This window comes from Triplophysa dalaica, chromosome 23 (assembly GCF_015846415.1).
Source record: "Triplophysa dalaica isolate WHDGS20190420 chromosome 23, ASM1584641v1, whole genome shotgun sequence".
Classification (NCBI taxonomy): domain Eukaryota; kingdom Metazoa; phylum Chordata; class Actinopteri; order Cypriniformes; family Nemacheilidae; genus Triplophysa; species Triplophysa dalaica.
In genome coordinates, this window is record NC_079564.1 from 10,610,295 (window position 1) to 10,630,539 (window position 20,245).

At 37.5% G+C, this 20,245-nt stretch overlaps 1 protein-coding gene across 2 annotated transcripts in view; it reads left to right on the forward strand.

Annotated features, from left to right (window-relative positions):
- Positions 1-20,245, forward strand: part of fars2 (phenylalanyl-tRNA synthetase 2, mitochondrial) — a 107,077-nt gene that overhangs the window by 62,998 nt on the left and 23,834 nt on the right. For both annotated transcript variants that reach the window (XM_056738986.1, XM_056738985.1), the window contains exon 6: positions 702-853. In XM_056738986.1, the coding sequence (XP_056594964.1) occupies positions 702-853 (152 nt within the window). The remainder of the gene's footprint in view (positions 1-701; positions 854-20,245) is intronic.

Below are 20,245 nucleotides of genomic sequence, written 5' to 3' on the forward strand. Positions count from 1 at the left end.
GAGGTAACTGTGAAGTTTCACCCTGTTTTCATCACATGCTTAAAAAATGTTCTTTATAGTCTTGGATTTGTACTATATTGTATTCTTTACTGAAACTACCGGAAATAACGAGAAAGCTGAAGATTTTCTCCTTGGTAGCCACTCTTGTGTAATGTGTTTTTTATACATAGAATTTGATGTCTTTATAAAATAGTATTTCTATAGGGAACACAAAACGCATTTGGACACTTGAGGAACTTAAACTAAATAAAAATGTATAATATAATAAACCAGTTATATAAATAAATATATAATAGACAAAAAATATGTGTCAAATGCAAACAAATTATCTAAAACTGAGCTGACTTGCCTTTTTTTGTTTTGCTGTGTGGTTGCAGGTGTGCGTTCATTATAATCTCACAATGACTACAACATTTGAAAATGCATTTAAGGAAATGAGATTTATGGCAAAGATTGTCAAACATCATGTATTGATTGTCAGAAGAGCCAATGTAATGAAATGTAATTATTTATCAAACATAACGTTTTTTATACTATTGCTGTCATTTTGTAAAAGCAATAAGCCACACAACGCAGTTCATTCTAGTGATTTTACTACAAATGGGGTGATGTAATGCACAACCCTAATGTCTTTTTTGTCGTTGTGCTGCTAAACACACTTCACACGAATAAGTTCTTCCCTCTTTCTCTCCTCATTACAGGCTCTCAGTAAGTATCCTCCGCTCTTCAATGACATCTCTTTCTGGCTGCCGTCTGACGGTTACACGGAAAACGACTTTTACGACCTGCTGCGCAGTATCGGAGGAGACCTAGTGGAGAAGGTCACACTGGTGGACAGCTTTATACATCCAAAGTAAGAAATCCAAAAATCCTTGGTCGAAACACAGATACTGCTTATCCCAAAAAATTAGCTGTCTTGTTTTTCAGTTAACACCAAAAACCTATCTGCGTTGTGCGCTTCAGACCATGCACCAAGATCGTTAAAATATGGCCATTAGGTCTAAAGATTTGTTTTTTGAAAATGACACACTTTCAACACAGATCTTTCATAAAAACTTTAATATCCTATTTGAAGGAATCATCTAAAAACCGGTTTTGATTTTGAATATTTCGATTTAGGATTAAAGGGGTTTAAAACATTTTGATACAAGCTAGGAAAGTTATACTGCAAAAATATCGAACTAAGCATTTTTTTCTTGTTTTCTGTAGTACAAATATCAAAATGAATTTAATATCATTTAAAGTATATAAAATTAAGATAGTCTATGTTTACTTGACAAGGAAGGTGAAGATATTTAGTCTTGTTTAATGAAAGAAAAGAAAATAATTGAGTACATTTATGTTTAAATTAACAAAAAAATATGCATAAAATAACACCATTTTACTTCAATTTGAGTGTATTTTTCTTACTCTGTTGATTTTTTTTATTGCTTGTTTAAACACAAATGTCCTTAACCTTCTTACATTTGTACAAAAACAAGACAAAATGCTAAGAAATGTTTTTTCTCAGTGTAATCTTGTGTCAAGAACAAGACATGTTTGATTCTGGGAAATTAAAAAAAAATCATATATAACAGAATATTCAGCTGATTGTATGAATATTGCAGATACAAAATTTGAACTCCAAACTACACTTGTCAACCCTTGAAGACCACATTAGAAATCCGAGCATTCAAACTGAACGTTAACCTGTTGTAAACACACAACTTTGTTTTGTTATTCTATTTTTGCTGATGCAAATTTATGATTTCCTTTTTCAAAGCTGCTTTTGTGTTTCATCTAATTGTTTCCCAGTGACTCTGCAATCTTTCTCAAGGCTAATGTGTTTGGCAGAAGATCATGTCAATGTTATTGTGCCACGCTGTTTGGCAGTGTGGTGTTTGTCTATTGACGGAGTGAGCAGAGGTCAACGATGCCTAATGGCTTCGTTTAAAGCTCTCGGGCATTAGACTCCATTTCACATGGTAAAGTGTTTGTAAGGCTCTTCAAACGCATTAGGTCTTTCCCCCACCGTTCATTCACAAACACAAGCACTCACACAAAACCTCACAAGTTCCTGTGTGATTTTCCCTGAATGTAGTTCGAGCAGTTAGTCTCTCCTGCAAAGGCAGGGCCGCGCTCGGGTTGCCCTTTTCCTGCATCCTCGCCCCGTGACATCAGCCGACTGATAATTTATTTTTAAAGAGGCTGAGATCACCTGCAGGCACAGCGGTTCGGCTGTCCCAGGCACCCTCTACTGGAGCAGACTGTGTGTGTGTTAAATGATAGAGTAAGAACCTGCAGTGCGTAAAAAGAGCCGCAAACATTCATCTCTGTCCCCGCTCTTAATCTTTTTTAAATAGCAACCTTTTTCCTCCCCTGCACCTAATGACATCCATAAATAAGATGACATCATGAGATGCTGCAAGGGTATAATAGCCTGTACGGGAGCTAGAAATAGATTGAGTTTTTTCCTCTCTTGTTAATTCGATTCGGCCTAGACCTATGTTTGTGTGCACATTTATTCGAAAACCAATATATTTGTAGAATAGTTTCCCGATCAATGCTCGATCTGTCACGCTGTAAGTGTATTGCTGCAGCAAAGTACTTTTTTAAGTAGCTCTGATGTATTTGCGTATGTGTATCAAACTCTGTGTATGTGTGTGTCCTGCAGCTAATTTCCTCTTTATGATCATTTTGCTGCAGTCGCATCAATGCCTGCAAGCATCGCTTCATAGTTTTTTTTACACCAAAAGAGAGAGAGAGAGGGCGAAGGAAACATCAATACTTCTTCTCCAACTTCAAAATACTAATTACAGCGAGAGGACGGCCAATCGCAGCTCATATAGCCTCCAACCGTCTCCACTGGTCAGGAAAGTCACATTCACAATATTGTCCTAATCATTTTCTCTCCTTTTCTCTTTGGTACTGCTGACACGGGCAGGTTTCGAGAGCTGGTAATATGATTAGATTGGCAGTAAGTTTCCCATAATGCTCTTCTTCTGAGTGCTAAGAAACATTTGGGAAGTAGACATGACATCAAAGAGCCATCACGCAGGTAGCCCTTATCCATACTGCTTACTGTTTAACTCGAGACATCACCACAATTATTTTCCTCATGATTCTTAGCCCTGCGTTTGTGATAAGTGTAAGTGGAGGAGTATTGTGCGCTGTGGATGGTTGCCAAGATTCAGAGCGTTTGAGTACTTAGACCATTACTAGGATGTTCAAGCTGGTTGCTAAGATGATGGTAAGTGGTTGCTAGGGTGTTATGAGTTGTTGCCAGTGCTGTGTTGATGATAAGATTCAGAGCGTTTGAATACTTAGAGGGTTGCTAGGATGTTCAAGGTGATTGCTGAAATGTTGATACGTTGTTATGGTGTACTGAGTGGTTGCCTGGGTGTTGCTATGGGGTTGCTAAGATTTTGACTAGTGCATTGTTTGATAACTGCTAGGTTGTTCTGTGTGGTTGCTAAGAGGTTGGGTAAGTGGTTGCTTGGGTGTTCTGGGTCATTGGTTGCCAGGGCGTTGCTGTGTGGTTGCTAAGATTCAGAGTGATTGTGTGCATCATTTAAAAGTTGCTAGGATGCTCTGTGTAGTTGCTTTTTGTTGATAAGGGGTCATTAGAGTATTATGGATGGTTCCAGGGCATTGCAATATGTGGTTGTTAAGATGCAGAATGGTTGAGTGCAAGTCTAAAGTCTAAAAGCCACTTTGAGATTTAATACTTAGGAATATACATTTTCTCAGTATGAACACTAGAAAGAGTGATGCTTGCGGGATACACCACCAATTTGTTTTCTCTTTATTCTATATTTTTGGCATTGCAAGCTAAGGCAAAGAATCAAACAAAAATAAAATAAAAATAACTTGGCATTAATGTATACACTATCGAACCACACCACACATTTATCAGCACGTCAGTTATTTGTACCGTAATTCAATCACCTTCACCAGCCCCAGGCCAGGCCCCATATATGCTGACAATAGGTATACCCTTCTAGATATATGTTGCCTGACTCTTGTTCCTGGATTTCAGTATTTCACATTTCAATAACAACCAAAATGTTACACCCAAAGCTGAAGAGTCATTTATAGTACACCATGCCGGTATATTTTAGAGGTATTTGTGACACTCTTATCCTCGGCTTGAGAGGGCTTGAAAGATTCTGGTCTGCCAGTCATGTATTTATTTTCCCAAAATGTTGATGTAAAATTGTTTGCAGAAGTTTTTCCGGAGTGAGTTGGCCCCGTTGACGAACACAGTCTTAATGGTTTCTTCTTAGACAGTTAGGGAGGCAGTGAAGTGCATTTTTAAAAGAATATTTGTGGTTGCGGCTTGCGTTTGTGAAAGAGGTATGTGAATGTTAAAAAGGGATAAATGTCACATTCTAACTCTAGATTTTGAGCCGTTATATGATATATCGCTCTATATCGCTCACAAATGTCAAGGCATTACAGGTAAGCTGTCCAACAGTAAACATTTCTGATGATTTGTAGCACCTGACATTCAAAGCATCTCCTGCTGTTTCCTGGACATAACCACTATGCAATATATAACTTAAAATGTCACTGGAAACTAGTAGAAATAAACAGAGAGGAAAAGGAAGCATTGTTGAAGTGGGTTGAGTTGGGTTAGGTTTGTTCAGTGTTAGTTAATTCTTTAAAAAAAGATTTTTACAGGTTGCCCTGGCAAGTACTGTGGAGAGCCCCTCCTCCAGAAAATGTATGGATGCTGATTGGCTCTGTTTTACTGTGTAAGGCATTGCTCATTGAAAAGAATGGTTCACCCTTTTTTTCATAATTTACTGACCCTAATGTTATAGATAAGATATACAAAATAAGATATTGTGAAGAATGTTGATAACAAAATAACATTGAACCCCATTATCTTCCATTGTTTGAACACCAAACCACTGAGACAATATCTTCTCTTGTGTTCCACAGAAGAATTGGTCATATAAAGGTTTTGAACCACATGAGGGTAAATAAACGATAAAAGCACGTTTCTGGTAGTACAACAAAAAATATTGTCAGTTCAAGTGTACTCCTGGAGGAATCTCCCTCTCTCTATTTTCAACACCAAACACAAATCTAACCTGATGGGCACTATAATCCTACACAAATCTGCATTTATCTGCCCGTAACGCTGTCAGGTGTAATCGGGCGGAATTAATTTGGAAAGTTGACAGAGCTGTCAATATATCTGACAGGTGTGGACGGGAAGCTCGACAGAGAAGCGCCGCTTCAACTCCTCTGTGCTAGTCAAAGCGTTCTGATGATTTACACGCTCTGCGGCATAATTCAGTGTTTTGTTTTTTGTTGGTGTGTTATTGTGAAGTTTGATCATGGGATATGTGTCGCCGTCTGCTGTAATATTATATTTGGTATTTGGGAGTGTCAGCATGGGCTGGGATGACAAGACTAAGCGTTTTCGCAGAGGCCCTCATGGTTTATGTATTTATATGTGTTGCATGCGTCAAATCAAAACCTGCATTATCAGGATTTATGTCATGCTGGGATCAGCGTTTGCCTTGTCGTGGTGCTGTTCGTCTGGAAAAAACACTTGTACACCACATCTATATCATTTATAAAGTGTTATTTTTTTAATAAATATATTAAACAATTACATTACTTTATCTTGTGGATATTAAACTGAAATCACATGTGATTGCCATAGTGCTTCCTTTAATTAATAAACGACACATTAACAATCGATGTTTATAAATTGGACTTCTTGACACAGATCTTGAAAAAGAAATAAATCTCTGCATTCCCTCTCTCCAAAACCCCACCCTTCAGAATCATAAAGCAAACTGTCTCAAGTCTGTATTTCAACAGCCGTCACAAAAACGGTTGTGATTTCTCAAGATACCTACTTCAGTGATATATGAAAGTGAAAGTGACCTAAATGTGGGGTAATTATTATCAACTTGTTATTTATAGAGATTAACACTTTTCATAAGACACCTCACCTGATGTTTATAGAGTAGTTGGATCCAAATGTTTTAAAAGGTTGGTGTGAAATTTGCAGGGTGAATGACACTGTGTGAGGGAGAGAGAGAAGCTCTGTGTTAAAAAGTGTGAACTTACAAGCCTATAGTTGCCTTTAAGCACAGGCAGTCAACTTTGGAAGACAGTGATAGCAGAAAGGGGATGTTCTGCTAGCAAATGGCGGTCCTCATCAGCAGGCTGCTGGAGGAGCTAGACTTGTTAAAAATCTGCCCTCTTTGTCGGAAGCCCGGGGGGGATTCTTCCGGAAGGCTCTACAAGCCAGCAGGCTAATGTCTAGTGTGTGTGTGTGTGAGACAGAGAGAGAGAAGAGAGAGAGAGGAGTGTATTTAATGGCCCACAGCTCATAGAATGTCAACCATTGGCTTGTGAATAATGGGGTGATGTTGACAATGCAAAACTGTGCTGGGTGAGATGGTGCGCATCACATCACATCACACCTCATACACTCATGTACTAGCTTTTCATATTTTACACATATAAAATAAAAATTACTAATTCAGGCAATGGTTATATTACATTTTTGTCCTGTTAGATTTATTTTTGATTCAGATGTACAGGTACTGTACACTGTAAAAAAAACCTTGAAAATCAGAAATATACCGTATAATATTTTTATCCCTGTAAAATTATAGGCTATAAGGATATATATTAAATTGTTTTCTTGTAAATTTGTTGTCTTTTTCTGTGATTTTATAGTTTTTGACCTTCAAAGGTAAAGTGTATAAAAAATCTTGTTAAAAAAATGACATTTTAATAAACGTGAGTTTACACAATTCTGTAAAAAAATATAAAATTCTTTATTTTTTTAGGTGTAAAATCTGTAAATTATAGTTTATTTGCGTACTCTGCTTTAAGCACAAAATCACATTTAATGAATTGATTTTCATTCTGTTCTTTTGTCAATTCAAATGAAGCATATTCAAAATATTTGATATATATGCATTTTTGAATTATGTTAAATGGTTTAAAAAAGGTTATTCGTTAGATAAATATATTATATTTTTTCACTCAAAGTTATTGGTTCTTTCAAACACACTAAAATTAGAACACTCCCACTGGTTTTTGGTGGTTGATGCAAGGACACTTTTTTCTTTTTGTTTCACTAGTTTATAAACGCCTCATGGAAAGTAAGTTTTATTCCAGTGGATATAGACGGTTTCATTCGATGCATGAACCTGTCCCGAAGCTAACTTCTGGTCTATAATAAAAATAATATTCTTATTAATAATAACACGCATTAGCGCCTTATGACCCCTTTAAACAAGCAATTACATCTTTATTTGTTTTCCATAAACCTGTGTTTAAATGAACATCATTTAATTTGTGAGGTCGCTCAATTAAAACAGATGAGATCAGTCGTGCAGACACAAAGCTAAGTTTAAGAATAGCACTTCAAGATGATGTTATTAGGAGGACAAAAGTGATCTGAACTTCCCTGTCAATCCTGTGAAGTGCAGTGTAACAAAATCTCTAAAAAACAGGATACAACCCAAAGGCTGCAAAGATCAAAACGTCCCACCAAATTGAGGAACTGAACCAGAACGTCTGTTGTCAAAGTGACCAAGAGGCCTGCGAGAATCTGACACCTTAGAAGCTTTCCAGACATCAACAGTGTCCTCGCTAGTTCACAGATTTAGCAGCTTTGGAAGAGGTCAGATAAGTACTATGTACCATGAAAAAGTAGTAGTCTACCTCAACATTTTGAGAATAAAAAAAGGGAACTGTGGGACTTTTCCTTGAAACTGTCACTGCTGAGCAAGTAATACATTTACAGTGCTAGTGTGTTTTCAATTAGACCAGACAGCTGAGCAGTAAATGTCCTGACATTTCCTCCAATGAGAGTCATTAACCTCTCATATACAAATTTAATATCTCCTCGCGTTCAGTTTTTGTTCTCAGAAGGCCTGACTCATGCTCCTCAGACTCTACACAAAGGCAGTGCTCATGAAGCCTGGGCGTTCTCATTACCAACACTAACGCGCAGCCGGCGAGCGAGTAAAGGAATGAATGAATCTCCAGCGTTCTTTCGAGAAGAGAGGCTGACTCACTTCACTTTGACTACTGCTTTGTCGGCTTTTACTCAGGAGTCAGTGAGAGATAAGGACTTTTAAAGGTCCAGATGCTCAGCTGTGAGGTTAATGAGACGGCGCTATGCTGCGATATGTTTGTGAGCAATCCGCGATGAAAAAAGACGGGGGTGACACCACGTAATACGGGAGCTAGCGTCTTGGAAATTTACTGTATGTTACCATACAAAGGCGGTGCGTTCAAAGTCAACATGAAACAGCATTCATGATGCATTCATGACAACTTACATAAGCTGACTTATGCAACAGAGTGCTCAGATACTGGATGCTGATTGGTAAAAGCTTAACGCTTGAAAACTATAGGCAGGAAGGGGGTTGGATTGTGGGAGAGGGCCCACTTGTTCCACTAATAATAAATAATGGTGGCATGGGCGTGAGAAGATGTGTATATAAGCAGGCTGAAAAGGAGAGAAGTCTGCTGCTTTGCAAACCAATTTGGCTTTGTGTGTCTCTGACAAGGAAGATATCAAAACGTTAGGGTGATATCTGCCGATGCCGATACAGATACCGAGTCTAAAGATTAAATCAATATTTCTTAAATTTCTGAATGTTATTAATTAATATAACGACTATTAACACTGAACATCAGACTGGAGCTGTTTCTTAACATTTTCTACATACACTGCACAGATTAGTTGCATTTTCCTGTCCTCTTTTGATCGACAGGATATATCGGCCCTGATCATTAGCTGTTTTTAAACGATCGTCCAACAGCTTTTAATTTGAAAAATAGCTTTTATCGACCACTAGCATTTGTTGGCCGATATATCTGTACATCTTTAGTTAGTAGGTTACCAATACCACCATCATTCGCTTGAGGAACTTAATGGAAACCAACCTATTTCCCATTAGTGATATTGCAAACTTTGAAAAGATTTGCATTACGTTTGGGATGGAAGCCCGGCTACTGACAATCTTTCCTAACCATTGACACGATTTTCTGTTATTTATGACACAACATTCCCTGCCATTGCTGCGTTTTTACAGCTTCCCATGTTTTCAATGTTACTGAATAGGGGGCGCTGTTACACATCTTCTGAAAGAGCACAGCATCTACTGACAAAAAAAACATAAACTTAGTTTTGATCATAGTTCAACGTCTTTGACGAAAACAATTTTCTCAGCATTTAGTTTAAAATTATATATGTTTGAAGAAACTGTTCCCACATTCAAGAGAATGCAGAGGCTCTAGTCTTTCATTTTCAATTTGTATGTTAATTGAAGAAAATAATCTGAGGGCCATACATTTTTTTTAAATGATCATAAATGACTGCTTGCTTCTTTAAAGGGTTAGTACATCCAAAAATGAAAATTCTTTCGTCATTCTTCCACAGAATACAAAAGAAGATATTTTGAAGAATGTTGATAACCGAGCAGCCGTGGTACCCATTGACTTCCATTGTATGGGCACCAAACCAATGCAAGGGAATGTCTGCCATCGCTATTCGGTCAACAACATTTTTTAAATATCTTCTTGTGTGTTCTGCGGAAGAAAGAAGATCGTGCAGGTTTGAAATGACAAGAGGGTGAGTAAATGATGACAGAATTTTCATTTTCTTGATGTGCCAACCTACAAGAAATGTCCTCTTGTGTTCCAAAGATGACAGGTTATGAGGTTTCAACAACACTTTTTATTTTCATCTGAATTGTTCTCTTAAGGAAACATGAGACATACACACTAATGATAATATATCAATTAGCTAACAACAAGAAATTCACCCAGAGGTGTTTTACTTTAAGAGAGCTGATGATATTTGTCATCTGTTGGAGAGCAAATTGGTCTTTCTTGAGCAGCAGTGTGAGCAAAGCTCCATCTGTATCTCCCTCTCTGTCTCTCCACGCCTGTCGACGTCTATATTAGTCGCGACTCCCTCCTGTGTGTATAGGAGCAGGCAGTGTTTAATGGCGTTACCAGGCGGGAGTGAGCGTAATTGTGCCGGCACTAAATTTATAGGGGCTGACAAGCCAGGCCGGGGCTGCTGGGTAATCTCTGTGTAATTGAGAGTAGAGGTCACCGGAGGGGAGTGGCCATGTCCTACGATTCCCACAGGCCCGAGTGTGACTGTAAGTACAGCGATACAGTATTTAAAATGCTGTGAATTTAACAGTACATGTTACAGTAATACCATTAAAATGCTTTTAGGGTTCTGGACTTGTGCGCAGAATCAATTTCGTCATATAAAATGACATCTTTACTGTTGTTCGGTTATAAAGCATTTTGTACTTTTACACTGAGGTACTATATTTCACTATATATGCTGGAAAGAGATTTATCAAAGCTGAAAACAAACAGAGAGTCACAGATGATGTACTGTACTGTTTTTATAGTAGGCTGAATTATTTGCCACAAACGTTTTTTTTAAGAAATAAATAAACAAAATTAACAATTCTTCAATTAAAGAATTAAGAAATATATTATTCAGCAATATACTTCATCAGAGTTATTATAGTTTTGATTTTAGTTTTATTCATATTTTAAATTAGCTTTCATTTTTAGATTTTTCGTTTTTATGTTAATTTTAGTTAAGGTTTTAGCAATTTCATTATATGCTTTTGTCATTTAATAATTTAATTTTTTGTTGTTTTATTATTATGATATATATATATATATATATATATATACATACATATTATAATAATTTATTCCATAAAACTTATTTCAGTTTATGTTTGAAGCAAACCTCTTTCTTTTGAGTTTTTCCAAAATTCAATATTTTATTTCATTTCAATGAATAAAAACATTTTCCAAGTTTTAATTTAAGTAAACTAAAATAACCTTGCACTCCATGTGTCACTTTTCAAGAGTCCTGTTGGATTAAGAGGCGTCTCCTGTTGCGTGTTTACACCGCCGTGCTGTTTTGTCAGTCAACAAGCACTTTGATCCACTAAAAGAATCCATAATAAGCATTCGATCATGAATTATTTTGTTTCCTAGACTTCCAGCGAGGGTTCTGGACACCAATGGCATTTCAACATTAACAAAAAAAACTTAAATAAATCGATGAAATAAATGACACCATCATATTTGCTGACGTCAACTCTGTCCCCCCAGAGTAAGTGTCGGTATTGAAACTGGCCGTGTTGCAGGTGTGCTGCTGTCACGCTACCTGAGACGCAGCAGTCCCACAGATGAAACAGGTGTGAGATCTCCCAGACAAGAAGTCGGCTCGGCAACAGTCTCCATACTGTCAGAGAAACCGAGAGAGAGAGACTGTGTCCGCTTGTCATAACCACACATTACCGTCACTACAGCGAAGCGGTGCTGATGAGCTGTAAATACACTGGTAGGGCTGCTGTTTTGACGGTGCCTGATTCAAAAATTGTGGGTGTAGAAGATAGAAGAAAACAGATTTTCTTGTGTCAGATGATTTCTAGGACAGATTCAAAAAGCCTTTGGGTGACTTTCATCTTTTGCAGCCATAATATCTGTCTCGGTTTATAAATAGAATTCAATAGTGCCTGCCCACTTTTTATAGCAGCTTTGGCATTTTTCCTATTCGTTCTTCAAAGGCAAACAATTTTTAACTAACAGGTTCATTCTAGTGTATGAAAAACACTAGAAACCATTTACAATAGGTTTGGGATATAGCCGTGATGTTTATTGTTTAGTGTTCTTTATAATGCTGCTTTTTGCAATTGCCATGGCAACAGCAATGTCTCAGACTTATGGATTTGACTTGAGGATTATGGGTAGTGTAGTACTTTATGTAGCCCTAATTTGGCAGCGAATAACATTTTTCACTTTTACAGAATTTTCAAGAAAAACATATAATTTTACATGATAAAACAGTTATTTTACGTTATTTTACTGGCACTCCAGCTGCCAGAAAATAATAGATTTTTAAGTGGATTTTTTACAGTCTACATTTTGAGATTTTAGTCACTAAGTTAGACTAATTTGATGATCATCAAATTGAATTCTAAAAATGATAAAGTCTCCTGAACACTTCTCCTGTCTTTCATTGTTAAGTCAAACAGATATCAAAGTTGTAAACTCACTTCAACATCAATGCTTTGTAAGTGTTTACACATGCAGGGGTCTAGACTCATTTTCACCACTGTTTGCACTGGTGCGACCCACTTTCTCAGTGGGTCGCACCAACATACAATTTGGTCGCACAATTTTTTATTGTAATTATAATGACCTTGCATAATGACCTTAGTGGATGAATCATTCTATTAATTTGTCACTCTGTCTTTTAAAATAGTAGGCTATTGACCGCTTTATATTTGTGGTTTAACACTTGCGAGCCAATATATGATTATGCTATTGTTATTATTAAGTTTTATATTCAAGCTTTATATTGGCTATGAAATGATCTGACACAAATATAACCTGTCACTCTTCACAATCCTCTTTTTTGCCCTCTTTGCAAAAAGCTGTAATTTTGCCACTGGCCTTCTTTATTTTTACCACATAAAATTAAATTAAATTAGCTTGCTCAAAAATCAAACGTAACTCAGAACTAAATTATTATATATGTACTACAAATTGTCATAAATAAACTTTAAATACTACATCTTACTAACTACTCTTGTTAAATGGTCTAAGCACGCTTGTGTTCTGGGATGTTTTGAGTGACTGATTTGATGGGTTCAGACAGTGGGTCTCGTGAGTTCAGTGTTTTACATACGAGTTGTTTCGAAAAAATGAATCGGTTCAAATGAGTCATTACGTTGCAAATCGGACATTAGCGGACATTGACGCTCTGTTTGTTTTTCACAGCTTTTAATACACCGCAAAAGATAGAAGTACACACAGAAAACACTTCATTGGATTTTTCCGTTATGTCAGCTGCATGTGCGGAACATTTGTCAGTGAAGAAAAGGCAAAAGGTTTTTGAGCACATTCACACCCAGCTGTAATTCAGGTAAAAATATTATCCGATCGTGCCACGTGAAACATTGATTCCGTCTTCAGACCTTACTTTTGATTTAAGTACGAGGGAGAGAGATAGTTCAGAAACCAACTTCATCACGCGCAGCGCAGAAGGATCGGAAAATTACATCAATGAGTTTTAAACACTTTAGTTTGGAGACAGAGTGAATGCACAAGCTTTCCACTCCCTCTTTCCTGAAATTATCACAAGTGCGTCGTTCACCACTAATAAATCACCTTAAATGTAGAGATGCACCGATTGCAATTTTCTTTGCCGATTTCAAATTTATTAGGTGAAACCTGCCGATTCCAATTTTATATCTACAAACTATAATTTACAGTATATGAAAAACATTAACTTTTCTTCAATACACATTTTTTCATATTTTCTTATTATAATTTCAAAAATTATTGAAAATTACAATTTCCCTAAATTCAGTTCTACAACCTGCATTAAATTACAGAATCTTCTTTTGCCCAAATATCTCTTAAATTTAAGAACTCTGTGACTGAAAATAAGTATAATTAATAAAATATAAGTAAACCTAATCACTTAATCAACCTTTTTTATTTTTGTACTCTCACAAAAGTCTAAGATAACAATAAAATACTTCAACTTTATTCTTAGTAAAGTTGTAGTACTAAAAGAAGTGGGTTGATTTTAGCTGCCACTTCAATATAAATAAAAAAATCTTATGAGTGAATTCTACTGTAAATATGTATATGTATTTGCCCTTTTTTGTGTTAGTAAAGAACTCAATCAGATATATATCACAAATATTGGTTGATTTATAATTTTTTTTAGTTTGTTTTTTCAAGTTGTGTTGAATGTCATTTTCAATGAAATTACCATAGACGCAGCAACGAAGGTTAACTACTGGACAGTCAAAAATTGTCTGTGCACTACATGATGTGTGTGCGCGCTCGCGGAGACTCCCGCAGTTCGGTGGAACCACGCAGTCACGAGCGTAGATGACCCGCGAAAGACAGCCGTCTTTAACTGACGTTTACCTGCGTATTTGACGTTATTGCCCGCATCGCTGGCAACATACGATCGGCTTCGAATCGGCAAGACGTGAGACGGTCAATCGGTGCACCTCTACTTAAATGTCAAAATAAATCTTTGGCGGGGAAAAATTTGTTTTACGCACTAGCACCAATGCGACCCTGTGAAATTTTATCTCGCACGTTATAAAAAATGTTCGCATTTTCGAGCATTTTGGTCGCAGCTCTGTCATGCGATTTAACCAACCCATGCTTCACCTACAATAAAGTCAGAGAAACTGACACGAAATAAATAAACATTTAAATTACGTTGTTTAGTGTAAGAGCCAGAATTTTGAATAAAAAAATATTCCCACTCAAGTATTTAGATCTTCTGTAACCACACCGAATGTTGATCAGACTGTTTAGCAGATTTGATGAGCATTCATGAAGTGCACATGGGGATCAGGTAGTCTTTGTCGGGAGACCAGGGAGCGAAGTGAAGAATGTGATGAAAGCGGAATCAATTATGTGCAATGTGGCTAAAGACTTTTACCTGGGCAGGAGGCAACTCATTCAATCCTTAATGCTGAGGACAGTATTGATTCTTGTTTTCTTTTGGCTGTAATGAGCCTGTGCTGATTACCGAACTGAATGCATCTTAGAGGCAGCGATAGGGAGCACTTAACAATACGGCATAGAGGTCTTTAATACAGCCATAACACATTTAGGTGTGCCTTTGCCAATTATCTGTTCGATTCTGGACTGAATTGCCATTCAAAAACTTTCCCTGCACTAACAAAAAGTACAATTATATCACAGTGGTTTTTGGACTCAAATACCGGGCAAAGGCCCTGTTTTTACTAGACCATTTTACAAGTGTTTAATAGCTGTAGACAAATATATTGATAAATATCAACGTGATTATTTTTGGAGTATAGGAATAATGTCAGCATTTGATAGACAGTAAATTACCAATTACCATTCACTTTTTAACTAATTCAGACAAAACTTTGTACTTTACAATCACAAATCCCTGTCCCTGAAATTAAACTGATGCTTCCTTGTGTTTTTATCACAACTTCATAAACAAGTTGATGTCCCATTCAGACTCAAAAGCTTGTGTTCCCCAAAATGAGAGATGGCTCTTGGATGAGACCTCAACATTGAATGATAAGTGACCTATTAGTCAGATATTGTGCCCCATACCCGAAATACCAGAAATGTGCTTTAAACTTATCCAGAGAGTAGTGAACACATGTACACCTGGAACAGTGGTTAGCTATCACTGCAGCCCCGGGGAGCAAGTAGTTGTAAGGTACCTTGCTCAAGGGCACCTCAGTCGTTACCCACCGGCCCTGAGAATCGAACCTGGTCACGGGTCCGACTCTCTAACAATTAGGCCACGACTGCCCTACTATAAGTAAGTATAAGACTGCCCCCTATAAGTAACATTAATACATTTTCTATACAATTTATTACGTTTTATTTTTGCAATATTTAACAGTCCATAATGTTTTGATTCTACCAACCAGGTCTCTCGGGAATTGGTGCAAAATCTTAAAAATATACAAATGAGATCGTACGAATTCATCCGAATTAGCCACAGCGTAAAATAGTTACATTTTTGATGTTTTTTTCAATATCTCATTTACCATAGTTACATTTGTGTTATGTCGGACCATTGGCCATTAAAAACACGATTAAGCCCAATTCACGTTTTGTGTCTTTTCCACGCGCATATTTGTTATTTTAAAAGTAGACAAATAGGGGGTGATGCTGAGCGCTTTTTTTAAGGCGTGTCGCCGCTGCATCGATATGAATATAGTTCAACTTTTCAGAATGCCGCACACACACCGCATGAGAAAACAGTGCAGCTCACGTTTTTCCACACTGCTTAAGACACGTTTAAATGTGAATCGCCCCTTAGCATTGTTTTAGTCCTTTTGGAGTACCATAATAATATCATAATATTACCATTAATGTAAGTACATTTCTTCGAAACAAGAAAATTGTGAAATTTGTATGTCCATAGAATAGTTTATTAACTGGACAGAAAGTGAACCAACCGTAACAAAGCGACACACTTTGTGGAGTGCTATGGTATAACCGTCTGATACCATCACTGTACCATGGTACTGCCAGTGGGTTTTGTATGGGTAATAACATGTTAAAAAAAATCGTTGATTCATAACATCTTTAGCAATAGCCTTTGGAAAATTAGCCATGGTTTTATTATAAAAAAGTGAAGTAACCAAGTTTTTGGTGCCATTTGTATTACCATAGTTTAATTATAAATATCATTGTTAAACTATGGTTACTATGGTACATTGGTGTCTATTATGGTTTCACTACAAAAAAACCAAAGGGGGCAAAATGTGCATTAATCCACATAGCTAAACTGTTGTATTAGTTCATATTAGTAGTTTTATCAGAATGACCCTTGACATCCAGCGATATCAAACCACCTGTTAGCTAACACCACTCATAATTCTCTAAAAATACTTGACTGAAGAGGGGACGTGTGCGAAAGGAGGATGCTGCCGGTGAGTCAGGAGCCAGAATTCACTCTGATTGAATCAATAGAGTAATTAGAACAGAGTCGCTGAGGGTTGCGGCAGTGAAGGAGCTTGTCCTGTCCTCACAGGAATGCTACATAAACACTCTGATGTCCTCTCTGAAGGTGTGCGCGCGCCTGTTCTGACATGTCGCCCCCGAGAGCCCTTGTGCTTTTTCGTGTCTCTGCGATTTGTTTGGTGGCTGTCTCTGTCTTGTCGCATGGCGAACGGTGAGGGGAAAGGTCGATGAGTTAGACCCCGCTCTGCATGTCATTTCCTCACAGGAGAGGCCGAAAATATTAACATCGTACGCCTGGAATCCATCAGCCCGTTTTTGAAACTAGATTAGCTATAAAGCTATGTTTAGGATTGGCTTTGGGGATAGGTTTCCTTAAAAAAAAAAACAGAGAACAACCAGTGTGTGTGTGTGTGTGTGTGCGCATGTCAGTTTGTGTTGGTGTGTGTGTGCGTGCGTGCACATCCAGACACGCACAAACAATATATTAGGTCATCACCTCAGAGCCTCTGTTGATAGGAGCTAAACAAACAAGCGGTGTTGTATCACCAATGTCAGCCCATTCAGAGGTCAAAGGTCAATGACTGAGTGACAGCCGTGTTTTCAGGGAGTTTAAGACATCGAAATGGAGAGAGAGAAAGATAAAGAGAGTCATTCAGCTTTGCTTGGTTTATCTGGTTTTTTAAAAACAGTATCTGGTTTGCAGAACTACTGTGTTTCAAAAACCAGCTAGACCAGCTCAGTCTAGTCTGACGTGGTTTTCTCCGTAACAGATTGGGTCATTCACTAACCTCAGCTGTTTCTTTTGACACCCATTAAAAAGCATTTTGGCCTCATTAGAGTGAATTGTCTAAATGGGTTACAGAGGGAATTTGCATGTCTGATGTGCTGTCAAAGGAGTCGAAAAAATGAAAAACATTGACGCTCCTAACTGTCCCCAGTTTGTCCGGAAGAAAAACAGATCGATTCTCAAACACAAAACTCATTATGAGATTTTTGATGCCACAATACACAAGCAAAATCTTTGCGAAGGAAAATAACAGTTTGTGATTTAAATGTGAATACACGACCGTTCCTGGTAGAATTTGATTAATTTTCTTCTCCAAAGATGAATGAAAACATGTAGTGTGCTGCACACAAAAGATCTAGACGCTTATGAAAATGAGATTCTTCTTACACATCAGCTTCAATCTTATTTGTTGTATTGTTCTGTTTAGATTAGACGGAAATCTCGGTGAGTTCAGTATTGTATTCTCAAACTGTTTTAGAGTTTTCATGAAAATAGGTTTGTTCCTGTTATATCATGTACCAGTCACAAGCCAATATCAACCAGAAATTTACTTTGCATTCCGTCGTTTGGTATTTTAACCAACCCATGTGCTTTTTTCATGTGGTTTTATTTTCAAAGAAACATCATTTTTAAATAAGCAACATGATTTAGAATAATTTGAAATTTGTTTCTTCCTGTTTAGTACTGAATGTGCAGTGGCTTTGAAAGACAGATTTACCATCTGTTTTACAGTCGTAAATTGCATTTGCTTCTTGGGATTTGTGCTTGCATTTACAGCCTTATAAATATCTAAATAGTCACTTGCCATTTTTGGTATTGCTCAAACTGTAAAAAGTTAAGGCAAAAACACATTTACTACACTTACTGTAATAAAATAGTTTGTTTTCATGGTTCATTTTATTAAGCTCATCACCAGTTAAAGGAACAGTTCACCCCAAAATGAAAATTCTGTCATCATTTACTCACCATCGAGTTGTTCCAAATCTGTATACATTTCTTTGTTCTGATTGGGCGAATGTTCGTAACCAAACAGTTCTTGTCCTACATTGACTACCATAGTAGGAAAAATACAATGGTACTCAAAAGTGCCTCAGAACTGTTTGCTTTCCTACATTCTTCAAAATATCTTCTTTTGTGTTCAACAGAACAAAAATATATAAATCAATTTTCCTACTACGGTACTTCATCCAGTCTTGTAATTCTCCATTCTGATGATCTCGTAGATCTTGTGTTCTGCGAGTGAATCTGTCTTTACACTGTGCAGCAATACACAAGCTAGATTAACTTAACCCAACATTAGAGATATTGATCGGATCCCACATAGCAGCCATCACTAGCACAGGATTCTCAGATTGCCCAACCAAACTTCAATAAATCTCAATTTATCATTACCTAAACCTCCACACCCAGTCTGAATACATCAACTTGAGTTTTTTATAAAGGGCTTAGGCAGCCATTCAGTCAATAAGGATGTACCCCTTTGGTTTGGCCTTTATTGCTGTGGATTGGACTGATGGGCTAATCCGGCCCAGCTCCTTTTAAGTGTCTCAAAGCCTTTCCACACTCTTTATTGACCAACACAGTAATTAGAAGGGAAGAGATCACTTCTATCAGTGATGGACAGAGGTTTGCTTCATTTTCATTATTGCGTTCGGTTTATTGGACTTTTTCATGTTAGAAGCTAAAAAAAATACATTTGAAACGTTTTTTTATACGCTGAATTATTGTGGGGCAGTTCCCTTTGGTGCCACTAGGGGCGCAACACATACTGCACCCCCATTTAAAAGAAGATATTTTAACACACGTTTTGTTGCTAAATGTATCCTGAAAACCTCAATGGCTAAAGAAAGGCGATCTACCCTAACCCTCATCCATTTACCCCTCAGAGGAGGTTTCCACATTTCACACACGCAGACACACTCGCGCTGCAGGGCATTTGTCATCTCCCTGGGCTTGGGTCACCTTACAGAAGGTGCTTTCAGGGCACTCTTGCAGAAAGCGTACAGTAATCCCTATCTCTGTACTTTGATCCTTACCTGGAACCTGACCAGACCAGATTCGATCAATGTGGCTCCACTCTGCCAAACTGAAACCTTCAGAGCGGCCTATGGAAAAGATTCACGGCTGTACTATATTATGTATTATATTTATGATAATCATGCAGATGTTATATCTACAAAAACAGTTTGTAAGAGCTTAGAAGTATGTGAGCGGAATGAATAGATTTTTTTAAACGCCTATGAAAAGCGGGAATGGGGTAGTATTAGAGTGCTGGCAATTAGCTTGGAGATGTATGGATTAATGGCTTCCAGCAAAAACTGACCGACAGCCATCGGCGCCATGCTGTCTCTAGTGATTTAGTTTGAGTTTCTGGCCTTTTATAATAGACATAAATCTTGCGATTGTTAGATGAAGAGCGTGCAATACAGTAAAGTATTTCGACTTCAAAGCTATCCGTGGAGTTTTGCAGGCATGCTGAATTCAGAGCTTTCTTTGTCTGCCAAATGCATAAATACACTTTATTCCTTTACTGACAAACCAAGAAGCTGTTAAATAGTTAAGGCAGTGAAGTCTTCAAGTCCAGTTCCTGCTCCCAATAGGCCTTGCAGAAAAAACTTACATTGCACCTTTCCACAGAAATGAGTAATGGTGATGGTGATGGTACGCACATCGACTAAGAGGAGGTTGGAAATGGGTGTGCACCTTGGCTTAGCTTTATTCTCATGTTACTTTGCTCTTCACCTCTTGTGCAACTCCTTCAGAACAAAGTCCCTTTAAGAGAAGTCATCCCACTCGGCGGCCATATTTGGAACGCCTCCGGGCAGCTATTTCAGTCATACTGACCACATCCTTTCCACTTAGGGAAAGACTGATATCTTTACAATAGCTTGTTTAGATCTCAATAAAACAGCATATTTCCAACTTAATATTAAACCT